The sequence below is a fragment of the Xiphophorus maculatus genome, chromosome 3 (genome assembly GCF_002775205.1).
Source record: "Xiphophorus maculatus strain JP 163 A chromosome 3, X_maculatus-5.0-male, whole genome shotgun sequence".
In the NCBI taxonomy this organism is placed as follows: domain Eukaryota; kingdom Metazoa; phylum Chordata; class Actinopteri; order Cyprinodontiformes; family Poeciliidae; genus Xiphophorus; species Xiphophorus maculatus.
In genome coordinates this window covers 3,826,422-3,850,093 of record NC_036445.1, presented here as the reverse complement: position 1 = coordinate 3,850,093, position 23,672 = coordinate 3,826,422, and the positions used below count along the sequence as shown (strand labels likewise).

Sequence of the window (23,672 nt, the reverse complement as noted above, 5' to 3'; positions counted from 1 at the left end):
ACATAATTTATCCAACAAAATTCTGCATGTGTATGTCAAACCTACCTGTGACATCAATTTTTACAAATGGTGGGTAAAAACTGTATTTTAGAAGATTGCTACAGTCGATTCTGAAGTAATAACTCTTGGTATGAGAAAGCTGGATATTGTTGAAAGTTGTGGTGCAGTTTTTCTTTGTTAAGTCTCCTGTTTGTGGATTTCTGTCAGCAAGCTGTTGGGCATTGCCTGTGCTTTGGGAACGCCAAATAGCTTGACATTGGTTATTTAAGGCGCTTTGATCCGCTACATTAAAGGAGCAGGGCACCGTCAGACATGATCCTGTCATAACTTGTACAATCTGTGGCAAGTTAGCCTGATATCGGTTACAGTTGGAGCCTGAAAAACAAAACAGATATAGCAATGAAAAAAATGCTGCAATCTTTTATTTAAACTGTATCATGACTTCAAAAATAGCAATAAGTTTAAAAATGAGACTTTGCAGTTCATCTTTCATTCAAGATAATGTTAAAGTCATGATGTTCTTGTCTAAAATAGCTTTTGATTTGTCTCACATTTTTGCTTTGTAACTTGTTTCATAAAAGTTTACACTGTTCATTCATGTAAACACTGTGTAAAGATGGGTCATGTTCCTCAGTAATTTGCAATTTATGAAAATTTATGTTAATTTGAGTTCAAACAACCAATGAAGTTGGAGTAAACAATACACTGAAAGAATGAAACTGATTAAATATTCAGGTGTTCATTGATTTTAAAGTTTTTTTTTTCTAACTTCTGTTTATATGCTGCTAATAGAAAAGCTCAATAGAATGGTATTGAACCATTATTTACAATTTGATGTATAATTTAAATTCGGATAAGCTCAGTCTTCTTATGAAAACTCCATTATTTATGTAATAATTTAATTTGGATAATTTTACACTCTAATCTAAAATGATTTAAATACAATATACTGTATATCCAGTGTTATAAAAATTTCAACAAAGTTTAAATGTAACCAATTAGAAATTCACCTTGTAGTAAAGAGCCAATGAGAAGAATCATCAGAGGTCCAGTCATGTTTGTTGAGCTGATGTCAATCTTACTCTGCAAACAACATAAACCATCTGTGATAATCTTATTTATACACTTTAAAAGAAAATTAAATAAATTAACTGACGATCAATATGAACTTAGATTTATGTAGTGTCCTTTTACCATGTAACTATCTTCTAGTATTTCGAAAACATAATTTGGCAAGAAGTGTCATTCAGTAGTTAAATAAATCAAAAGGACTAATTATTATGTGGAAATAGACCCCCTTTCATTTTTTTCTTCCATATATTGAAAAAAAGCAGGTTAAGACAGACAAAATAACAGGAACTTCTTACTACATTGTGTAATAACAACAACAACAAATAAATTAGCAATATTTTATGCAATTTATTAGATTTTAATCTTCCTTTCCAGGTATGTCCAAAAGTAAAAACACTGACAAGCTGAAACAATCAATATTTAAAAATTCAAATGTCTCACCTTGTAAATGAAATGCTGGAACTATTTGTTTTCCTTGTTTGGTTTTACAAAATAATTTTATTCCAGTAAATAAAATTATCATTGAAAATAATATTAACCTTCTTCAAATATCTTTGCTTCTAGTGTGGAGTATCAAACAGACAATGACTGTTTATGATTAAGCAGTCATCTTCCTTAAAATGTGCACACCTATTCAGAAGCTGCAAGTACTGAAAAAGAGGTACCAAATTAAACATTTATCATATGACAATGACAACTTCCCCAGAGAAATGTAAACAGTCCCATCAGATTTGACTCTGTAATCTTAGCATCAGTTACTCATTAATTTAATGTGCAAATGTTTCATCCCTGATGTAGACCTACTGCTGATATTGTCTAGACAATGTTGTAGCTGCACGACTCCCCCAGCCTCCCTTTCCCACCTCCTTCTTCTTCTGAGGGGATGAGACGCGCTACCAGCTCTCAATCTAACTGCTAAATTGAGTTTCCTAAGTCTGCCGGGTATGACCTTGTCCAGAACTGAGATAAACTCTCTGTAAGCTGGCCTCCATCTGAGTGTCCCATCCTGCTTCCCCCTGTGAATTAGCCAGGCTCAGCAGCCTGTTTCACAGAGCACACCTGTTAACGGTCGCTCTTCCTCTTTGTTAGAATGTGCACTTGTTTCTGAACCAGGTTCTTTTTAGTGACTTGTGCGAATCCCAAGAATGTTGTTTTACATATAATTTATTGGTCTAAGGCAACCTATTAAAACTTTAACCACCTTTTTCTCTCCAGAATTAAGCGTCATTGCTATTTTACAACCGTCAAAGAACTTTGAGGTGACACTTTTTTAACTGAATGTCCACAACTTCTTTTAGATTTTCTTTATACTAAATAGTTTATTACTAAGGCAATTTTAAGAGGGTCAGTACAGCTTAATTTCAGTAGCAGAAGTAATCAAATAAAAATCCATCTTATCTAACCTATCTTTTCTTAATGCTGACACTGAGAACTAAAAGAGAACCTAAAATCTCCTGCATGGGAATAATGGATGATCTCGGGTTATCTTGACAACGAACATGTGTTAAATATTAACCACATAACACATAATGTGTGAAGCACACACTTATTTCATCATGTTGTAAGTGAACAATACATACTTGTTGAAACCAAACTGCTTTTTGTCAATATCAGTGTCAATGGAGATTTAGCTCACTACAGAAAAGTAGACAGTCCACTCAAGAACTGAAGAGAAAAAACAAAGCACATGCTCATACTCAGAGTCCTTATAAATTAAAACTACATACTTCTATGTATACAAATGAAATGTATGCATTTACATTTAGTATTATTTGTAAATTTCAATAAGACCATAATTTTGCTACATTTTTCTGCTTGACTCTCTTTCTTTGTCATAAACATTTTAAATGGTTTATGGTGGATTTTATAAATATACATCCACTGATGACATAGACAGCCGTAACAGTCACTAAAATCTGGCTGCTGGTTTATCTGGGTGCAGTACAAACCTTCATAGAAAGAACAGACCTCACACAATCACTCTGCTATGGTCTCAACCATCAGTTACTACTGATGTAACTGGTGGATAATTGTACACTAGCCAGTTTGATCCATGTTATTTCAAGCCAATATTGACTTTTTATTTCAATTGGCATAAGCAATGTTGATGGGACATGGGAACAAGTGATTTATTGGGGTTAGGTTTTGCATTCAACACTGGCTGTTGAGAAATACACTTTAAACTTTTTGTAAGATATTTCACATTGTTGCTTTCTATAAAAGCGGGAAGGGAAGAAGGGCATTCAAACAATATGTTGCCTCCACCATCTTGATGTCCCACTTTTTTGTAGTTTTTTGAGACTCTCTTGTGATCATCCCCTGTGCCTGCATTCATATGAAGGTATTCTTACTTACAGCCTCTTTCTTGCCAGAACCTGAACTCAGGTTCTTTGTGCAGATTCTACCACATCATGACTGAGGATGTTTGATAATTCCTGCTCACAAGTTCCACCACTTAGTATCATCCTAATACCTACTGAGCTGATTTCTGAATGTGACAGTAAGGAAAGCCGACTCAAAGTTTTCTTTATAACACCAATTATTCACAAACTCATGTTTTATAGAAAAGAATTAAGAAAGAAAATGAAAAAAAATCCTGCTGAGGAACAAGGTACACTGTATTGTGGCTGAAAACCCAACTTAAAAGTGTTGAAAATAACCTTATTTACATCAAAAAGAGTAAAACTGTCCATAAAGAGATCCTTCTCATGAATGGCCTCTTTCAAATCTAAATAATCATCCATCCATCCATCCATCCATCCATCCATTTTCTATACACCCTTGTCCCTAGGGTTGGGAGGGGTGCTGGTGCCTATCTTCAGCGAACGCTTCGGGTGAGAGGAGGGGTCTAAATAATCAAGAAGTTTTAAATTACATACATTCAATAATACAAGTGGAACTGAGGTGGAACTAAATACTGTTTGTCTTAGTCTTAAATTCTCCATCATTGTGTCTCCTCCAGTGTTGCTTGATGTTTTGCAAGTTTAAAATCATGTTGCAGCAAAGCTTTTAAACTGAAGAAGGCAGTTTCACTATAAACTACTGAATTATTATTTTATTTTAGAAGCTGAATAGAGGTTTTATGTTTCCATTATAGAAAACCTCCTGTTATGGTGTGGTAGATTGACACTAGATGGCAGTGTGCACATATTTTACTGAAAATGAGTGTGTTGATTTCTGTTGTCTAAAATAATAAATAACAGGAAAACATATAACTATATTAAATTGTATTGCACTTTATCAAGATTATATGACAGAACGGATGCTAAAATGCAAATTCATAAAGCATGGATAGCTCAAATGGTCAAATAAACACTTTAAAACAATCGCAAACCAAATGTAGACCATGCAATAGTGATATTAATACTGCAAAGTACTTGATTTTAAAGCATGTGATTGAAGATAATTTAATGAAGTATCAAACTATAACTAGAAAAGTTTGGCTCTTTAATTGCAACTTTAATAAATGGTTTATAAATACAGCACAAAGTACTGAGATATAGCACCCTCCACTACTGCTGGCATCACAATAAGTAGGGGAACAAATATTTTAGGGAAGCCTGGTACTATCAGCATTGTTTTTTGACAGCTCATATAAAGCCAGAAGACTGCAGCTGTTGCTTTAGAAAATACAGATGGTTCTAAAATATTCTGTCAATTTCAAATTAAGTGAACATATCATATATTGACAAATTGCATCAGCTAGCGAGAGTTAAAATAAGATCTAAATATATTGTGTGGATACAGAACAATTTGTTCTTCTCTGCAAAAACAAAATGACATAATTTCTTAGCTTTAGCAGTACGTTCTCGAGACATCACCTGAGGAAAAAGTTTTTGTTGTGTGCCGTTACTATTGTGTGAGTGGTGAGAAAATTGGATTAGGTATGGTTTCTACACTGACAAAAGCTGGAGTTGAAGATAATTGTCATAACTTTCCAAATGTTATAAAATGTAAGAAATGCTTTGGCCAAAAAGGTCCTTGGCCAAAACAAGAATACCTTAAGTAAAACAAATTCATAACAATATAACATATTGTTCTTAATTCAATGTCAACCAGCAGGACATTTTTTTCAAAACCTTCTTGACCTTGTACTAGGACTTTAGTTTGTTTCATCGGATTCTTAGAACCACGCCTGCCACAGAGTGATAATTTATTCTGTATTGTACATTTGTTCATGAATTTAAGCTGAGCATATTCACTTTTACATTTCTGGTCTTAACTTCTGCATACAGACTTCCCATTTCCAGTGCAGAGCTCAGAAAAAGCATGTCTCCCCTCTCAAATTTCTCTTCCTCTGAAAAGGAGTTGCCAGTGAGTTTCATGTTTGCATCATTCTCCGGCTTCTTTGCTTTCATCTTTCTTGACCAATTCACACGGGCATAAACCAGATCTTCACTTTTCTTTCCTGAACTTTCACTTATTTCGTTGTCAGTTTCATTGGAAGGTTGGCAAATTTCTGCTTGACTAAGTTCAGCAGTGTTTGCATAAATTGCATCTTCAATCATGTTTGGTACCTAAGAATGAAGGAAAAACTTGAGCAATAAACGCCTTTCAGACATCATAGTAAAGAAAAACATGACAATAGCATCGTTGGTTAACAAACCTGACTTTCCTCCGTCATTAGATATGCATTTGTATCAATATCACCTCCAATCCCTCTAGGTTTGGAGTGTGTCTTTTGAAACCTGAAAAATATGCTGATCATTTAATATCTGCTTATCTTTCTCCAGAAAATGCAAGACCTCTTCCATGGATAAAATAACATCCTACTTTATCTTCTACTATGTAATCAAAGGAGAATTGTTAATACACTCCAAAATTTCAAAATGAAAACGAAAGACAACAATATGTCTGCATAATACTCAGCTCCTTCACCTACCAGATTAAAACCAGGAGGGCAAATACTACCAGTACAAAAGCAACAACTGTGGCAATGAAACCAGCCAGTGTGATCTGACCTACAATAAAACAATATTATCAAAATTACTCTGCTGCAACATGAATTTGATTCACAAATTTAACCAATTAAAGAGAGAAAAAAGACAGACCTTGGTTTTCTCTTGAGCTCTCAAGGCCGCTGACACAAAACTGTTTACTGGCTGATCCCAAGGAGTTGGAGCTGAAGCACAGCAAGGTGGACAGATCTTTGTTCTGTGGCTCATTCACAGTGATGATGCTCCTCAAAGGTGAGCCATTTAGAAACTCTTTTGTAACCACCACCTGGCTAGATGGACTAACAGGTTGCCCATTCAAGAACCAATGAGTCATTGGAGTCGGGTTTCCCACAGTTTCACAGGAGCAGTTGAGCTGATTTGCAGTTTTGGTGCAGTTTGATGAGAACAGGATCTGTGAAGGGACTGGAATGAAAGCCAAGAATCTAATCAGTAATAAATACACAATAGATTTATGTACAAATTAGTTTGTTTGTTTTTTTTAAGTGACATTAAAAAAATTACTAAACGAAAATCAACATTTATTTTAAAATCTTGCTTGGATACTTTGTGAAGCTCTTTAGTCATTATTAGTTGTTTTATTTTGACAACTTCAGCAGAGAAAATAAAAAACAAAACCTGAATGAAGACAGACAGTTGTGTGCCAATCGAACATTGGTTTTTTGAGGTTATGTGGGCAGTAACACATTTCACCATCAAGCAGCCAAAAAGGAAGTGGAAAAGCAGATTAATCAGCACAAATTTCTTCAAAGGAGGACTATTGTGTAAAAATCTTTGTGGAACTAAAAATAACACAAAACCGACTCCCAAACCAGGTGTCTAAGTTTAAACCAGGATCCTCTTTATTGTGCTTTAAATGTAACATGACAGCAGCCTCACACACTGTCTTTGGTTGTGCACTAAAACCCAGCTAACATTGATCTCGATCCAGCGTCTCTTCTTCTTACTCTATCAACTAACCATATTAAAAACAAAAAAGAGCAAGTTGTGTAATATCCTAAACTTTTGTGGTTGAAAGAATATTATATTTCCAATAAGTTCCCTAGTATTATTTTGGAATACATCCCACTTAACTTTCTAACATGCCTCATCCACTTAAAACCTCTTTGCATGGAAACCCTTCTTGGACTATGAAATGCTGAAAATATGTATGCCCCCTAACTTTAGTTTTTTTTTTTTCGTCTTTAAACTGCACTGCTGAACTTTTGCTTTTTGTTGTTTTGTCCTTAAAAACAAAAATTAATAAACATATTTTGAAAAAAACAAACAAGCAAATTACTTAAAACTTTACAGAGATAATTCTGGACAATGGTAACTAATTATTTACATGTTTTATTTACTTCTTGTATCTATTTACTTTTAAAGGACTTTTACAAACCTTTCATCAGGAGCTGTTATATTTTAAGACTGAACTAACCAGACATTTTTTTCTGTCTTAAGGTTTGAGGGACATATGAAAGCCTGCATTATGTGTAAGACTGTCTTATTGTTCCAAGTTGGAAAATAATTTATATCTGCTTTGTTTGGAAAATCTTCTGTGTTTTCATCTATCAAATAAACTGAATGTGAAACCACACATCTGAAAACTTTAAATTTTACCAACACTGATGAAAACCTACTTTTTAATGTAAGCAATGCAAAAATGCAAAAATGATAAGACATATACATACACCAAACATCTATATGCCTGAGTTCGGAACGTCCTTCTCCAATCTCATTTACAGCTCTGCAGAAAAAAATCTTCTTGTCTGCTGAAATTTTAATGTTCAAAATCTGTCCAGTTCCAAGGACAGTTTCCTGTCCTTCATCAGCTCTATACCAGGTGTAATTCTGCTCTGCTGGGTTGGCATTACTGTTGCATGTCAGAACCACATTGCTGTTCTCTAGAACCGAACCAGACGGACTGGCTGAAACTGTGAGATTTTTAGGGGAATCTAAAAAGAAAAAAAAAAGAAAAGAGAATGACACATTGTTAATATGGACAAATAAAATATATTCGTAAAGTTGACAGTTCAAGGACACTGTTTTGATAAAAACATTTTGTTTACTGTAAGTGTTATAGTAAACGTTTGATCTTTTAAAATCTTATACATGCGCAAAACATCTGTGTATGAGGTTAAAACATTCTTCTCCAATCTCACTTACATCTTTGCAGGAAAACATCTTCTTCTCCCTCAATAATTTAATGTTTGCATTTTATTGATTGACTTACAGTTTTGATAGATATTGAAATATTGTAGACCGAATCCTACTCAGGATCACTCAACCAGCTAAATCCCTCGGTGTCAAAAGATAGGTTATTTTATTTATATGCTAAGTGATTGGCTGATTTAAATTTTTTATGTAGTACACTTTGATAGTTAAAGTTATAAATTTTAACTGATTGTTCTGTGTGACTCTGATGATGGTAAAATACCAGAATATGTTTATTTGGTAACAGTTTGTTTCTTAGTACAAGTGTGTTTTTAATCTTCTCCACTTAGTTTAGTTATTTATCATGTAGTCTAAGAAGCATTAGCTTACAACTTAAGTTTTTACAAACTAAATAAACTTGTTTTAATTGTGTGTGGAACAACATAACATTGATTACATCTGACTACTTTATACTCAGATATAATGAATTTATAGAAACAGATAATTTTATATCTATACAATTCAGATATAGTAAATTGAAAATAGAAAGTTTTATTTAGTTAAGCAACTCATTATGCTCTTTTAACTAAATAACATATATTGTCTGAGTTGCCATTTTGAGAGAAGACAAAGGAACTTACATAAAACATCTGGCATTAATCCTGTGGTAAAAGCTGCATCAGAGCTTCCATCTTGTTTCTTGTACACAGCAGTGCAGGAAATGTTCTGTTTATTGTGGAGGAGAGAAGCAGTGAAGTTCAGAACAGAGGTCTTGAATTTGGTTTTGTTCCGATTCTCCTGCAGTGTTTCCTGAATCTTGCCCAGTGTTGGGGTCCAAGTCAGTGTCGGAGGATGAGGCAGACATGGAGCTGGAGCAGAGCACATCAGACTCACTGACTCTCCCTCCTTTATCTTCAGGGTGGACGGAGTCAGAGTTGGTGAGGGAAAATTATCTGGTTGGGAGATTTCAAGTTGGTGTTTAATAACAGTAACTCAGTAAAATACAATAAATTTAATTGAGTTGCATTATTGCCAAATTTCGACCTACATTAAACCTACCTGTGACCTCAATTTTTACTTTTGAGTTTTTGAAACTGTATTTTAGAACATTGTTGCACTCCAGTCTGAAGTAATAAGTCTTGGTGTCATTAGTCTGCATTTTGTTGAAGGTTGTGGTGCAGTCTTTCTTTGTTAGGTTTCCTGTTACTGGATCTCTATCAATTAGTTGTTGAGCTATGGTTTTAGATGAAAACCATTTAGCTACACATTGGTTATTTAAGTTCTTTTGATGTTCCTTCATTACATCAAAGGAGCAGGGAATGGTCACACATGATCCTGTCATAACATGTACAGTCTGCGCCAGATTCACCTGAAAGCTGTTACAGTTGGTGCCTGAAAAACAAAACAGACACTGAAAGGAGAAAACGCTGCAGTAGTTTATTTAATCTTTAACATGACATATAAAACAGCAAAAACCCTTTATTTGAACTTCATTCAAGATGCAGTGACAGTCATGGGGATCTGGTCTAAAATAATTTTTGGTTTGTCTGAGCTTTGCTTTTGCATTTTGTTACATAAAAGTGCACATTCATGTAAAGACTGTAAAGATGAGTCTGTATGTCAGTGGAAGAGTGAAAATATTCAGGTGTACAGTGTACACCTGAATATTTGTGTACTCAGGTGTACTCACAGTACAGTACTGTGTACACTCAGGTGTACTCACAGTACACCTGAGTACACAAATATTAATGTGTACTGTGTACATGTGTACAATAGATATTTTAGAGAGTGTTAAAGGAGCAGGGGAGGTCACACAGACTCCTTTCATAACTTGTACATCCATCCATTTTCTGTACACCCTTGTCCCTAATGGAGTTGGGAGGGGTGATGGTGCCTATCACCAGCGAACGTTTCGGACGAGAGGTGGGGTCACCCTGGACAGGTCCATAACTTGTACAGTCAGAGGTAAATTAACCCCACACCTGTCAGTGTTGGCACCAGCTAAACAAAATAAAGCCTTTAAAGAAGAAAATGCTTTGATATTTAACATTAGAGAAAGAACAGCTTTTTTACTGACTGGTGGTAATTTTAATTTGAAGTGCTCTCACAGACATTGCTTCATGATCAACAGTCAATTTTGTGTGTGTTTGTTTGAAAATAATAACTATTTTCAGACTGAAAATGCCAGTAAAGTCAGAGTAAAATATGATGAAACAGCAACACTGATGACATATACAAGCTTTTGACATTTTTAGCATCAGTAAATCCAAGATTAGTTAAGGACATTATTGTGACTTCATGTTTCAGATCAAACATCTTTCAGAAAGGTTACCTAAGTATTCAGATTTTTTTTTTAACTTAACAGAAATCCATAATTCCTTCTTTTATGTGTTTGTATTATGAATAACGTTGGTCGCACTAAATATGGACATTGCAGGAATATTAATTAATTCTTAGTGTTACTTAAATTTTCTTTTGTGTTGCTCACAGATATCAGCACTTTCCTAAAATAGTGGCCAAAGTCATTTTTTACCAAATGTGACTTTTACCACCCTCACTCACTCATTGCCAAAAATATTGATTTAGATTAAAAAAAAAAAATTAAAAGTTTATTTTTGAATGTGAAGATATGATGACAGCGACACAAGAACACAATAGAACTCAACCATGAATTAAACAATAATTGCAGATTACGTACTTTATACACACTGGAACCTGTGATGGATTTTGTTTTTTCAAATATTTCAGCAAAACTAAATGCTATGCATAAGAATCTCACCTTGGAGTACAGAGCCAATGAGAAGAAATATCAAAGGTCCAACCATCTTTGTTAGTTGGTTCCTATCCCCAACACTTTTGTGGCTGGAAGTTTGGTTCACCTTGAGCTGATTGCTAGTCTATCACATGGAAACAAACACAAACGGACACAAATGACAAACTACTATGCAAAATCATAGAACAATTTAGAACAACAAATTCACTTAGAATACATTTTTTTTGTCCTTTTGAATACAGGTAGCATACCCAGAATAAACTGCAAATTCCATGCAGAAAAACCCCAGTCAGGAATTCAAACCCTCTTCTTGCAGCAAAGTAATAGTGCTAACAAAAGTACCACCAACTTGAAAGCTACTCACACAAACCTGGCATTGGTGGCAAGTGGTAAAGCTACTTGTAAGGCTTTGGGACTTTAGCAAGTGAAATTCTTTAAGGCTGTTAGAGTTTCTAAGCTATCATGAAAAAGGCAGTGGTAAAAAAAATGCAAAAAAATGAAGGAAGGAAAAAGAATAAAAATGACCAACTTACATTTTCATTTCAATATGTCAGAAAAATGTGAAGCCAGATTTGAAAACTTTTTAAATGTATTGTTTAAAAAATACATAAATATTTCATGCAGTATATTTAACTGCCAATATTTTTTCTTCTTTTACTTTATCTACATGCATAAGACATGTTTATTTCAAGACTTAAAGAGATAAATCCCCCAAAACCCAATAGACAGATGGCATGAAAGTTTAACAATTTGAAATGTAAATGTCTCACCTTTTACCAGAACTTTTGCAGCTCCTTATCAGTCTATCAGAAGATTTTACATAATCAATTCAGTCCATGTAGATGAAATAAACACTGCTCATATTACATTGGTTTGAAATCGCATGCAATAGCAAAGAGACAAAGATTACTCCAAGTCTTCAGTCACAAGAGACGAAAATAGGTTTAAATTTTTTTTGAAGCGTTAGCAACAGACCTAAAAAATGTGGAAGTAATTTAAGAGTTGAGAAATACGACGGGAAGTTCCCCAGAAATGGTTTTAAACAGCACCGTCTTCTCCTTCCTCTGTGGTCTTTGCTTCACATTGCAAATACTTTTTTGAGGCTCAAAGAAATTTGCTACTGAGGTGTTATTGTAATACACGGTTTCATTTTATACTGGGAAAATGCACATTTAATCAAAGAGAGTGTTATTTTGGTTTCAAGGTTGCTGGACATTCAAAAACCATATCACCTAAAAAATAAAGTTGTTTATTCTGGATAGGAGGGGATCGTCACAACAGTTACAGTGAGATGTAATTTCTAAACTTTGTCATGTGATTTGTAAATTGCAATAAGCATAAGGCATACTGCTGCAGCATAATTTATCTATTAAAGCTCTGTGTGTGGACATAACAACAACTTGTGATGCAACTTTCCACAGGTTCAGATGCAATAGTCCATCTTAGGATATTTTTACAAGTTCTGCTTTGACCAGGCTGCATAAGGCTGTGGTTAATGTTTTCTTTGTTAGGGTTCATGCTGCATGAATAAGTGTGTGAAAGGGTGTAGTGTGAAGCACTTTGGATCCTTTGCACTTGGTAGAGCACTATACAAGTAAAAGCTATGTTTACCTATGATGGTAGCTCTAGTCTGCTCTAGATTTCTAGTGAACTTCTTGTGTCTCTTGTATCTCCAGTCTCTTGTTGCCTTGTTTCCTGTGTTCCAGGTATACCTGAAGCTTTTGTGTTTTCTCCAATCCACCTAAGGGATAACTTACTGTATTTGTGTACTGCCAACAGCAGCCTGACATTCTCAGCTCCTTCACCAGCATCAAGCTCTTGTCAGGATTAAACCCAGGCAGCAGGTCAAAAACAGATGGTTTTGTTTTAGTTTTGTTCTAGTTTTTTCTCTTACACGTTGGTGTGTTTTTGTATTAGTTGTAAAAAAGAGAATAAAGAGGAAGTGGACAAAATGTGGCTGCAAAAACCACATCAATACTCTTAAAAAAGACTTGCTGGCACAGCTGATGCTTTCATTTCTTTTCTTTTGTTTTGTTGAGAAGTTTTAAAAATACTACTATGAATGAAATAGTGTTAGAGGCCAAAACAGGCACTAGGCAACAATTCAAACAACATTTGCAACCACGCTTGCCCTGGGGCAGACTGACAATCGGTAGCAGTGGGCTCTTTGACCTCCACCAGCAGGCAAAGCAGGGGGCGTGTTTTTCCCAAGGACATAATAATAGAGCAGGAGTTCAAACTGGCAACCTGCTCGTTACAGGACAAACTCCTACTTCTCACCAGAGTAATAATTACTACACTTAAACTTCTGCAAGAGTTAAACAGTTTTATTGGGACTTTTGTTATGTACAGCATTAATTTTGGAATTTGATACACAAATTGCTTTAACTCACCCTTGTACAGACAAGATAGAATCAGAAGATTAAAAAATAACTGTGTTGCAGGTGCTACCTTCAAAAGAAGGTAATTTTGTTTAATAATCAAATCTTACCATGAGAATCAGAAACAAAATTTAAGAAAAAGTAAAGAAACTAAATACAAAGGCATGAATTGATAAGGACTAAAGAACAAGGAGATAATCAAAAATATAAATACAAAAGAAAACCAAATCTAGCATTTAAGGATTGTGACATTAATTCTGAAAAGAAATTATACAATTATGTGGCTTAGCCAGAAGTAGAGGGGAAACCAATCATTATTTTACAATCTGAAGAAAAGCTCTGCAGCATTTTTCACTGGTGACAAAATGGTGAAACTGACCCTGAAATGGTCAACTATGATTCAAGCAAATGCATTTATGATGTAATTAATTGTTGTAGTGACACCAATATCTAAACCTGGAAAAAAATTCTAGCAAGATGTAATATTCAGCAATATTCTTTCTTTTTGGAAAAACAAAAATGTAAATGAAAACAAGCTACAACAGCTAAGATTCAGAGCAAGTGTATGTTTGTTAAATAAAAAAGATGCATTCCCAACTCCTGCAAACATAAAACCATAATCAGTGAATTTACATTTAAGTAGCAGAAGTCTGCAAGAATATTTACTTGTGTTTAGAGAAATAAATATGGATAATTTGAATCTCACTTAAAAAAAAAATCAGGACTGTTTTATAAATAGCAATACCAGCTTTAAGCTGTTTGGTACCTCTAAATCATTAGGATTAATTTTGATCTTGAGCCCCAACAATAATAATGAGTGGTGAAACATAATGTGATTATGAATCCCAATGGCAATTTACCTTTACAAGGAAAAGCAGCTGCTCTGTGACCACATAAGTAGAAAGTTCCTTTATCTATAAATGTTGTCGGATAATTCTAATGCCAGACTTCTTTTTCTTCTTTATAAAAGCTACAACGAATCATCAACGTCATTATTTAGGCTTCCTCTTTTCATAATCGATGTGATTTCTTTTATACTGATGTCATCTTCACTTGTGTTTTGTACCTAAAATTGAACACAAATATTTGAGCTAAAAATATGATGGGAGAAAAAAAGAAGAAATAAAAGACAAAGTCTAAAGACAATTTACCTTCGTCTGTTTGCCTCCAAATATATTATATAGAGGGTAATGGTGAGTCTTCTGAAACCTGTAAAATGATATCTAATATGCATTCAGCTGTTCATTATTTGATGAATGAAGACCACAGAGGAGGCAATCATGTCTTTACAGACACAACAATCTGTAATCTGTAATGCTGAAAATATAAAAGCTAAAAAATTATTTGTTTGGTGGGTGTGGAGGAGGAGAACAAGAAGTGTTTGTTGAAGAGAAAACGAGATATTGTACAGGAATGGCATGCAGCTGTCAGTCAGAGAGTATTATAAATGAAAAAAGACTATTTTGATTTGATTTGAACTGCTCACCTACCTGATAACAAACAGCAAGACACACACTAAAACTAGTAAGATGACGGTTGTGCTGATGAACACAGAAATCTGCCCTTTACCTGAAATGCAAGATGGGAAAATATAGATTAGCACCATTACAAAGTCCTTTGTCGGTGTCAAGATAACCAACAAATCATTAAATCATTAAAGTGTTAATATAAATCACTCACAAAGGGATATTTTCAGAGTTTTTAAAAAGTGATCATTGATTCTAAAACATTTCTGACTGACCAAGGGCCTCTTGTGGCTTAAAAATGGTGGTGGGATTAGCATTGAGTGATTAGAGAAACTCAGGGATCAACAAAGTGCATAAAAGAGATCCATTAATTATCTTCATAAAAAATTTCTAATCTTCATACTCTCATTTCAAATCAACTTCAGCCACAGGATCATTAAACAGTACTGATGAGGTGTCACTGGATGGTAATTCAGCTGAAGAAAACAGCAATTATTTAAGGACAAGTATTCAGAGTTTGTATTTACTCCTTACAACCTACATGAATTTCTAATCAGTTGGTTTTAAGGTGGACTTAGTTGAGTTGCATATTCACAATAGATCATGTATTAAATCAATTTATAGATAATAATAATAACAGATAATAGCAACAAAAAAATACACATTTATTTATATCAACAGACAAACCAACCTTGATTTTCTGCCAAAATTTGAGGGGATTTAATAAAAAGCTGTTTACTGTCTGATCCCAATGAATTGAAGGTGAAGCAGAGCAAGGAAAACAAGTTTCTGTCCTGTGACTGATTCACAGTGATGGTGCTCCTCAGATATGTGCCATTCAAAGAGTCAGTGATGACAAAAACCTCAGAGTGGTTGACAGGTTGCCCATTGAAAAGCCACTGTAACATTGGAGGGTTTCCCACAATTTCACAGGAACAGTTGATTTGGTTTGTGCGTTGAATGCAACTAGAAGAGGGCAGGATCCTTGGAGAAACTGTAAAAGAAGAAGAGCAAATTGTCACCTGAAAATATGACAACGCTTTCAAAATGTCAGGAATTAGGGATATGCTCTCCTTAATACAAACTTAATAAGGGAGATAGATTTGTTGTCCAGTCATTCTCTAAATTGCAGCTATTCCAGCTATGTGGTGAATAATTATATTCACCAGAGACATTATTGTGTGTTATGCCTTTTTTATGAAGAAACTGGGAATTTAGTCACTTTTTTCTGAGTACTATGTTTTAATATGGGTATATAACAAAGTAAAGCAGAAACACTGACCAGTGTTCAAATGTAAAATAACAAACGTTTTGCAATAAACCATGTGTGAAATACTCAACTGTAATATGTTGATGAAAATACGTGTTAATAAAATGAAAAACAAACCTTGATTTTCTCCTAAAATCCTAGGTGAGTTGATGAAAAGCTGTTTACTGTCTGAACCCAAAGAATTGAAGCTGAAGCAGAGCAATGACGACAAGTTTCTCTCCTGTTGCTGATTCACAGTGATGGTGCTCCTCAGATATGTGCCATTCAAAGAGTCAGTGATGATAAAACCCTTCCCAGATTGGTTGACAAGTTGCCCATTGAAAAGCCACTGCAACATTGGAGGGTTTCCTACAATTTCACAGGAACAGTTGATTTGACTTCTTGTTTCGATACAAGCAGAAGAGGGCAGGATCTTCGGAGGAACTGTAAAAAAGTAGAGCAAAAAGGGTTTCCAAAATGAATTAATATGTCTAAATCAACATTTGACAAATTTTTGAGGAATCTCATGTTTTCCAATTAAGCTAAACTCTTAAAAGCTAATAATTTATATATATAATTAAAAGTTTTCAGTTCTAGAATGTGATGACACATATCAATCAGCAGTTAACCTGCTGCTCTATTTCTGCAGAGATTAATGAAAATTAAGTCAGTTGAGGGCAATGGGAATTGGTGAAGTATAAGTACTGTAATCAGTGTTGGTATCTAACTGCTAAACCACCAGGACAGTCCAACAAGCTTTTAGGATGGACTTGACTTTTTGTGTTTCAGTATTCAATACATTTTCTGTAAAATAATTGATTTATAAATAAAAAACAAACAACATATATAAATAAAACAATGAACAAACCTTGATTTTCTCCAGAAATGTGAGGGGAATTAATAAAAAGCTGTTTACTGTCTGATCCCAATGAATTGAAGGTGAAGCAGAGCAAGGAAGACAAGTTTCTGTCCTGTGACTGATTCACAGTGATGGTGCTCCTCAGATATGTGCCATTCAAAGAGTCAGTGATGACAAAATTCTCAGATTGGTTTACAGGCTGCCCATTGAAAAACCACTGCAAGATGGGAGGGTTTCCCACAATTTCACAGGAACAGTTGATTTGGTTTGTGCGTTGAAAGCAAATAGAAGAGGGCAGGATCCTTGGAGAAACTGTAGAAGAAGAGCAAATTGTCACCTGAAAATATGACAAGGCTTTCAAAATGTCAGGAATTAGGGATATGCTCTCCTTAATACAAACTTAATAAGGAAGATAGATTTGTTGTCCGGTCATTCTCTAAATTGCAGCTATTCCAGCTATGTGGTGAATAATTATATTCACCAGAGACATTATTGTGTGTTATGCCTTTTTTATGAAGAAACTGGGAATTTAGTCGCTTTTTTCTGAGTACTATGTTTTAATATGGGTATATAACAAAGTAAAGCAGAAACACTCACCAGTGTTCAAATGTAAAATTACAAACGTTATGCAAAAAACCATGTGTGAAATACTCAACTGTAAAATGTTGATGAAAATACGTGTTAATAAAATGAACAACAAACCTTGATTTTCTCCTAAAATCCTAGGTGAGTTGATGAAAAGCTGTTTACTGTCTGAACCCAAAGAATTGAAGCTGAAGCAGAGCAATGACGACAAGTTTCTCTCCTGTTGCTGATTCACAGTGATGGTGCTCCTCAGATACGTGCCATTCAGAGAGTGACTGATAGCATAAACGTTCCCAGATTGGTTGACTGGTTGCCCATTGAAAAGCCACAGCAAGATAGGAGGGTTTCCCACAATTTCACAGGAACAGTCGATTTGACTTGTTGTTTTGATGCAACTAGAAGAGGGCAGGATCCTCGGAGGAACTGTAAAAGAAAAAGAGGAGCAAATTGTTACCTAAAATATAGAAAATACAGTTAAAATGGTTGGAGACATGTTTAAATCAGCTGTCAAAATAAATTAGGGATCACATTCTTTTAAAGACTTACTTAAGCCTGGAACAAAATGATACTTGAATATTTGAAACTGTGCAGCAGAGTTTTCGTTTGTTTCGATAAACCTAAATAATCGTTTGATCATTGCTCTTATGTATTCTTCTCTATAGTTTACTAAATTAAAAATGCAGCCGTCCATTGAAAATCATGTGTTGGGTATAAAAATGGATATTTTCAAGAGGATACTTTCACAAATTTGTAAAGGAATATTTTGTGTCTAGAAAAAGTTGAAAATGACTAAAAATATTAGAATAACGAAAAAATGTAAAGTATCAATTTAGGTCAAAATGCACAAAAGGTGGATGTCAATCACTGCTCACATAAATCTAATCTGTAATAGAATCATATGATGTCTTTTTCATGTAGCAAGATACTTGCTGTAATTACTAGAAAGCTAATTAGAAAAATGAAGTTATCATACAGGCCATGTCTAAAATGTAGCACTTCATTCAGGAGGCTTACATAGTTATTGTGTGCCTATGTAATCACACAGTAACTTGCTTTACTGTTTTCATGCCGAAACTGAGAATGTAGTGATTCTTGTTAATGTAATGTAATGTAATGTAATTCATAAGAGCGGACATTCTCTAAAAGTTAGGACATCTAATGATTTATTGTGTCCAAAAAGGAAAGAGATTCAAAAGGTTTTACTAGTAAAATGTCATAACATAATCAATCAACACAAGAACTTGCTGCTAAGTTGGTGCCAAGCAGTGTAGAAATAAATTCAGAGACAAAAACTATTGAAATATGAGTAGTCTTTCAATACTACTTGTATTGACTCCATGGATTACTGGATTCTTAGGATTACTGGACATGGTTACTGGACATGTCTAGTAACCATGTCCATGATTACTGTAATCCACTGTATTTTATTTTTGAAATGTCTTTTTGCCATAAAATCAAGTGTTATGTTTTTGATTTGTGAATGGTAAACAATATGCATTATAGGAATGGAGACAAACCTTGATTTTCTGCTATAATCTGAGGCGAGTTCATAAAAAGCTGTTTACTGTCTGATCCCAATGAATTGAAACTGAAGCAGAGCAATGACGACAAGTTTCTCTCCTGTTGCTGATTCACAGTGATGGTGCTCCTCAGATATGTGCCATTCATAGAGTCAGTGATGATAAAACCCTTCCCAGATTGGTTTACAGGCTGCCCATTGAAAAGCCACTGCAACATTGGAGGGTTTCCTACAATTTCACAGGAACAGTTGATTTGACTTCTTGTTTTGATACAAGCGGAAGAGGGCAGGATCTTCGGAGGAACTGTAAAAAAGTAGAGCAAAAAAGGTTTCCAAAATGAATTAATATGTCTAAATCAACATTTGACACACTTTTGAGGAATCTCATGTTTTCCAATTAAGCTAAACTTTTAAAACCTAATAATTTATATATATAATTAAAAGTTTTCAGTTCTAGAATGTGATGACACATATCAATCAGCAGTTAACCTGCTGCTCTGTTTCTGCAGAGATTAATGAAAATTAAGTCAGTTGAGGGCAATGGGAATTGGTGAAGTATAAGTACTGTAATCAGTGTTGGTATCTAACTGCTAAACCACCAGGACAGTCCAACAAGCTTTTACGATGGACTTGACTTTTTGTGTTTCATTATTCAATACATTTTCTATAAAATAATTGATTTATACATAAAAAACAAACAACATATATAAATAAAACAATGAACAAACCTTGATTTTCTCCAGAAATGTGAGGGGAATTAATAAAAAGCTGTTTACTGTCTGATCCCAATGAATTGAAGGTGAAGCAGAGCAAGGAAGACAAGTTTCTGTCCTGTGACTGATTCACAGTGATGGTGCTCCTCAGATATGTGCCATTCAAAGAGTCAGTGATGACAAAATTCTCAGATTGGTTTACAGGCTGCCCATTGAAAAACCACTGCAAGATGGGAGGGTTTCCCACAATTTCACAGGAACAGTTGATTTGGTTTATGCGTTGAATGCAACTAGAAGAGGGCAGGATCCTTGGAGAAACTGTACAAAGGTAGAGCAAATTGTCACCTGAAATTATGGTAAATACGGTTTCCAAAATGAATGAGCACTTTTAAATCATCTGTGAAAACATTTGTGATGAGTCATATTTTTTACATTTTCTTAAGCCATCAAAAACGTTGCATAAATAAACAATAACAACTTAGTTTGTGATCATTCTTATGTATTCTTGTCAGCAGCTAGCTGAATTATAAACACAGCAATCTATGTAAAAAAACAATATTGTAAAATAGAAATTTTCATTAAGATCTTCTAACATTTATGGTATTTATGGTATTATGGCTAAATACTTCGGGAGTATTTAGAAAAATTATAGAATGTAGATAAGAGAAAAAACTTGTATGGGTAATGAATCATTATCTGTATCATATTGTGACCACTGGGTGTCACTGTGGTTCAACAAAAATATGGCGGACCATTGTAGGGCTGCTAGACGGGAGAGCAAACAATTTATGTAATCATGTAAGGATTGGTTATTTGTTTATTTAGCTTTATTTTACGAGGATACAAAAACCCATTGAAATTAAAAATCTCTTTTGAAGATGAACAAACCTTGATTTTCTGCTGGAATATGAGGTGAGTTGATGAATAGCTGTTTACTGTCTGATCCCAATGAATTGAAGCTGAAACAGAGCAATGACGATAAGTTTCTCTCCTGTTGCTGATTCACAGTGATGGTGCTCCTCAGATACGTGTCATTCAGGGAGTGACTGATAGCATAAACCTTCCCAGATTGGTTGACTGGTTGCCCATTGAAAAGCCACAGCAAGATAGGAGGGTTTCCCACAATTTCACAGGAACAGTTGATTTGACTTGTTGTTTTGATGCAACTAGAAGAGGGCAGGATCTTTGGACGAACTGTTAAGATGCAGAGCAAATGATTAACTTTAAATATGGTAAATAGGGTTTTCAAAATCAGTTAAAGCATATTTGAAGTAACAAATGCATAGCCTGTTTTTTCAGCATCACTGCAGCAGGAAGTATGCACTCTTTGCACTATGTAAAAGGTGAAAAAGGAAATCTTAAAAATATGATATTACATAGCACATATGTAATATCAGTTAGCTTTCACTTCTGGTTATATTCACTGCATTTAAACACCCTTCTCTTCATAGCTCTTTTTTTCCCCTCACGCTGTCTCTAAACCACTTTCCCACTTTCTTCCCTTTTTTGTCTGATGTCAAATTTAACACAATTTCCAGCTTCCTTATGGGCAATGACACTGTGTAGTGTGGTTTCTCTGGGATGAAGTTTAAAGTTAGCATAACTGAAACAAATGTAGATATAGTACTTAAAATGTGAACAAAGGAACTAACTTACACAAAATCTCTGTTTTCAAACTTGTAGTAAGTGATGAGTTAGAGTTTCCATTCCCCATCTTGTAAGTAGCAGTACAGGAGATGTTCTGTCTGTGATGGAGATTGGTAGCAATGAAACTCAGGACAGAGGTCTTAGCTGTAGATTTATTTGGGCTCATCTGCATTGTCTCCATAATATCCCCCATTTTGGGGGTCCATGTCAGAGTTGGGGGATGAGTTAGGCATGGAGATGGAGTAGAGCACGTCAAATTCACCCAGTCTCCCTCCTTCCCCTCCAGTATGGACACAGTCAGAGTTGGTGAGGGAAAATGTTCTTGGAGGAAGGTTTCATCATATCATTTAGTAGGCAAAAATGCAAACATAGATTAATAAATACAATAACTCAAATTTAGAAACCTACCTTTGACATCAATTTTTACACTTGCTTCTTTAAACGTGTATCTAAGAGTTTTGCAATCCAGTCTAAAGTAATATAAGCTGGAATGATTAGGCTGGACATTATAGAAGGTGGTAGTGCAGTTTTTCTCTGTTAGGTTCCCAGTTACTGGATTTGTATCTGTTAGTCTTGCGTCAGTGCTTTCCAAGTAAACCCACAGAGCTGTACATTCCCCATGCAAGTGTTTTTCATATTCTCTTTGCAGCTCAAAGGAGCATGGAATAGTGACACAGGTCCCGCTCAGAACTTGTACAGTCTGCGGCAGAGAGATCTCAAACTTGTCACACTCAGGGCCTGAAGAACAAAACAGTTTAGAAAAAGAAAGTCAAATAATCATAAACGAGAAATGTTGATTTTTGCCTTCCTCCCTCCAAACTTGATTAGTGCCTTAGCAGTCTTTTCACAAAATATGTTTTATTTTATTTGAATATTATTTTAGAATAATACTTTAATTATTATTTTTTTTTGTAAAAGTAATGTGAAGCAGATTTACTCCTACAAGAGAAAATTTATTTGTCTAGTCAATACTGCTCACTGGTCTATTTCTTTATGTTTTACACAATAAATAATAAAAATTGCATGCATTATAATTTAGGTAAGTTTGAATATAAATTAAATGACCCTAAATATTCAAATAAATTGAACAAATTTTTACAAGCTACTTCTTTCGTTTTGTAAATAAAATTTAATGGAGAAGAATATACAGTATATAAATATTGCATTTGGAACTCAAGGAAGATAAATTCAATACAATTACCCAAAACACATAATTGCTTTAAAATTTTAACAGTTTAGAAAAATAATACAACTCACATTGAATATTTACTCTTGTGGAAAAGGTTACAGCACGGCTTTCATCTTGTTTCTGGTAGGCAGCAACGCAGGAGATTTGTCCATGATTCTGACGAGAAGCAGTGAAGTTCAGAACCGATATCCTCATGGGCGTTTTCCCCTGATTCTCCAACAGTTTCTCCTGACTGTTATGTAGTGGGGGGGTCCATGTCAGATTTGGAGGATAAGACAGACAGGGAACCAAAGCAGAGCAGGTCAGACTCACTGAGTCTCCGTTCTTCACCACCAATGTGGATGGAGTCAGAGTTGGTGTGGGAAAATTATCTGGGAGAAAAGTGACAATGATATCATCCAGTACGTTTAATAAGTAACTTGTCAAACACAACAAATGTTAATGTTAAAAAAGTTTAAGAAAACCTACCTTTGACTTCAATTTTTACACTTGCTGTTTTAAAAGTGTATTTGAGACCATTACAATCCAGTCTAAAGTTATAGGTGTTGGAATGGCCATGCTGCATGTTGCTGAAGGTGGTGGTGCAGTTTTTCTCTGTTAAGTTTCCTGTCACTGGGTTTGTATCTGTTAGTCTTGGGTCACTGCTATCTGAGTAAACCCACAGAGCTCTGCATCCACCATTTAAATATTGTTCATATTTTCTCTTCATGCCAAAGGAACAGGGGACGGTGACACAGGATCCTCTCAGAACTTGTACAGTCTGTGGTAGAGAGATTTCAAACTGGCCACAGCTTCTGCCTGAAAAACAAAAGAGGGTTTAGATAAAAGTAGTGAGATAATAAATTGGGTTTTTGTCATCCTATTCTTGTAGTATTTTAACAAAAATGTAATATGTTATTAGCTGTAGGACTAGCAGTAGTATTTGTTTGATTATATTTTTAAAAAGTAATCCTCAGTGCTTTTTGCACTGAATTTGTAACATTATTGCTTTTAGTTCACAAAGTAAGTTGAAATGCTGGTTTAAGACTTCTTGTTTGATCAGGTATTTGAACACAAGTTCACGTTATTAATTCTTTAAGTTCTATCAGAAGCTTTATCTAGTAACAGCTGTCATTACAATTCCTGCAATTAT

The 23,672-nt window shown here is 34.7% G+C and overlaps 1 protein-coding gene across 3 annotated transcripts in view; it reads right to left on the bottom strand.

The window, feature by feature from the left end:
* Positions 1-23,672, bottom strand: part of LOC111608103 — a 35,580-nt gene that overhangs the window by 5,276 nt on the left and 6,632 nt on the right. The window contains exons 11-24 of one of the 3 annotated variants that reach the window (XM_023330767.1): positions 23,009-23,338; positions 22,609-22,911; positions 21,760-22,089; positions 21,361-21,672; positions 20,593-20,898; positions 19,720-20,022; positions 18,990-19,295; positions 17,590-17,895; positions 16,897-17,199; positions 16,167-16,472; positions 15,471-15,773; positions 14,804-14,882; positions 14,465-14,522; positions 13,261-14,379 (exon numbers count right to left, since the gene is read on the bottom strand). In XM_023330767.1, coding sequence (XP_023186535.1) covers positions 14,284-14,379; positions 14,465-14,522; positions 14,804-14,882; positions 15,471-15,773; positions 16,167-16,472; positions 16,897-17,199; positions 17,590-17,895; positions 18,990-19,295; positions 19,720-20,022; positions 20,593-20,898; positions 21,361-21,672; positions 21,760-22,089; positions 22,609-22,911; positions 23,009-23,338 — 3,641 coding nt within the window. In that variant the 3' untranslated portion in view covers positions 13,261-14,283. Of the gene's footprint in view, positions 1-45; positions 376-1,010; positions 1,084-5,279; positions 5,589-5,677; positions 5,760-5,953; positions 6,033-6,122; positions 6,432-7,696; positions 7,961-8,800; positions 9,113-13,260; positions 14,380-14,464; positions 14,523-14,803; positions 14,883-15,470; positions 15,774-16,166; positions 16,473-16,896; positions 17,200-17,589; positions 17,896-18,989; positions 19,296-19,719; positions 20,023-20,592; positions 20,899-21,360; positions 21,673-21,759; positions 22,090-22,608; positions 22,912-23,008; positions 23,339-23,672 lie in introns of those variants that run through there. The other 2 variants (XM_023330769.1, XM_023330768.1) reach the window with 2 other exon arrangements.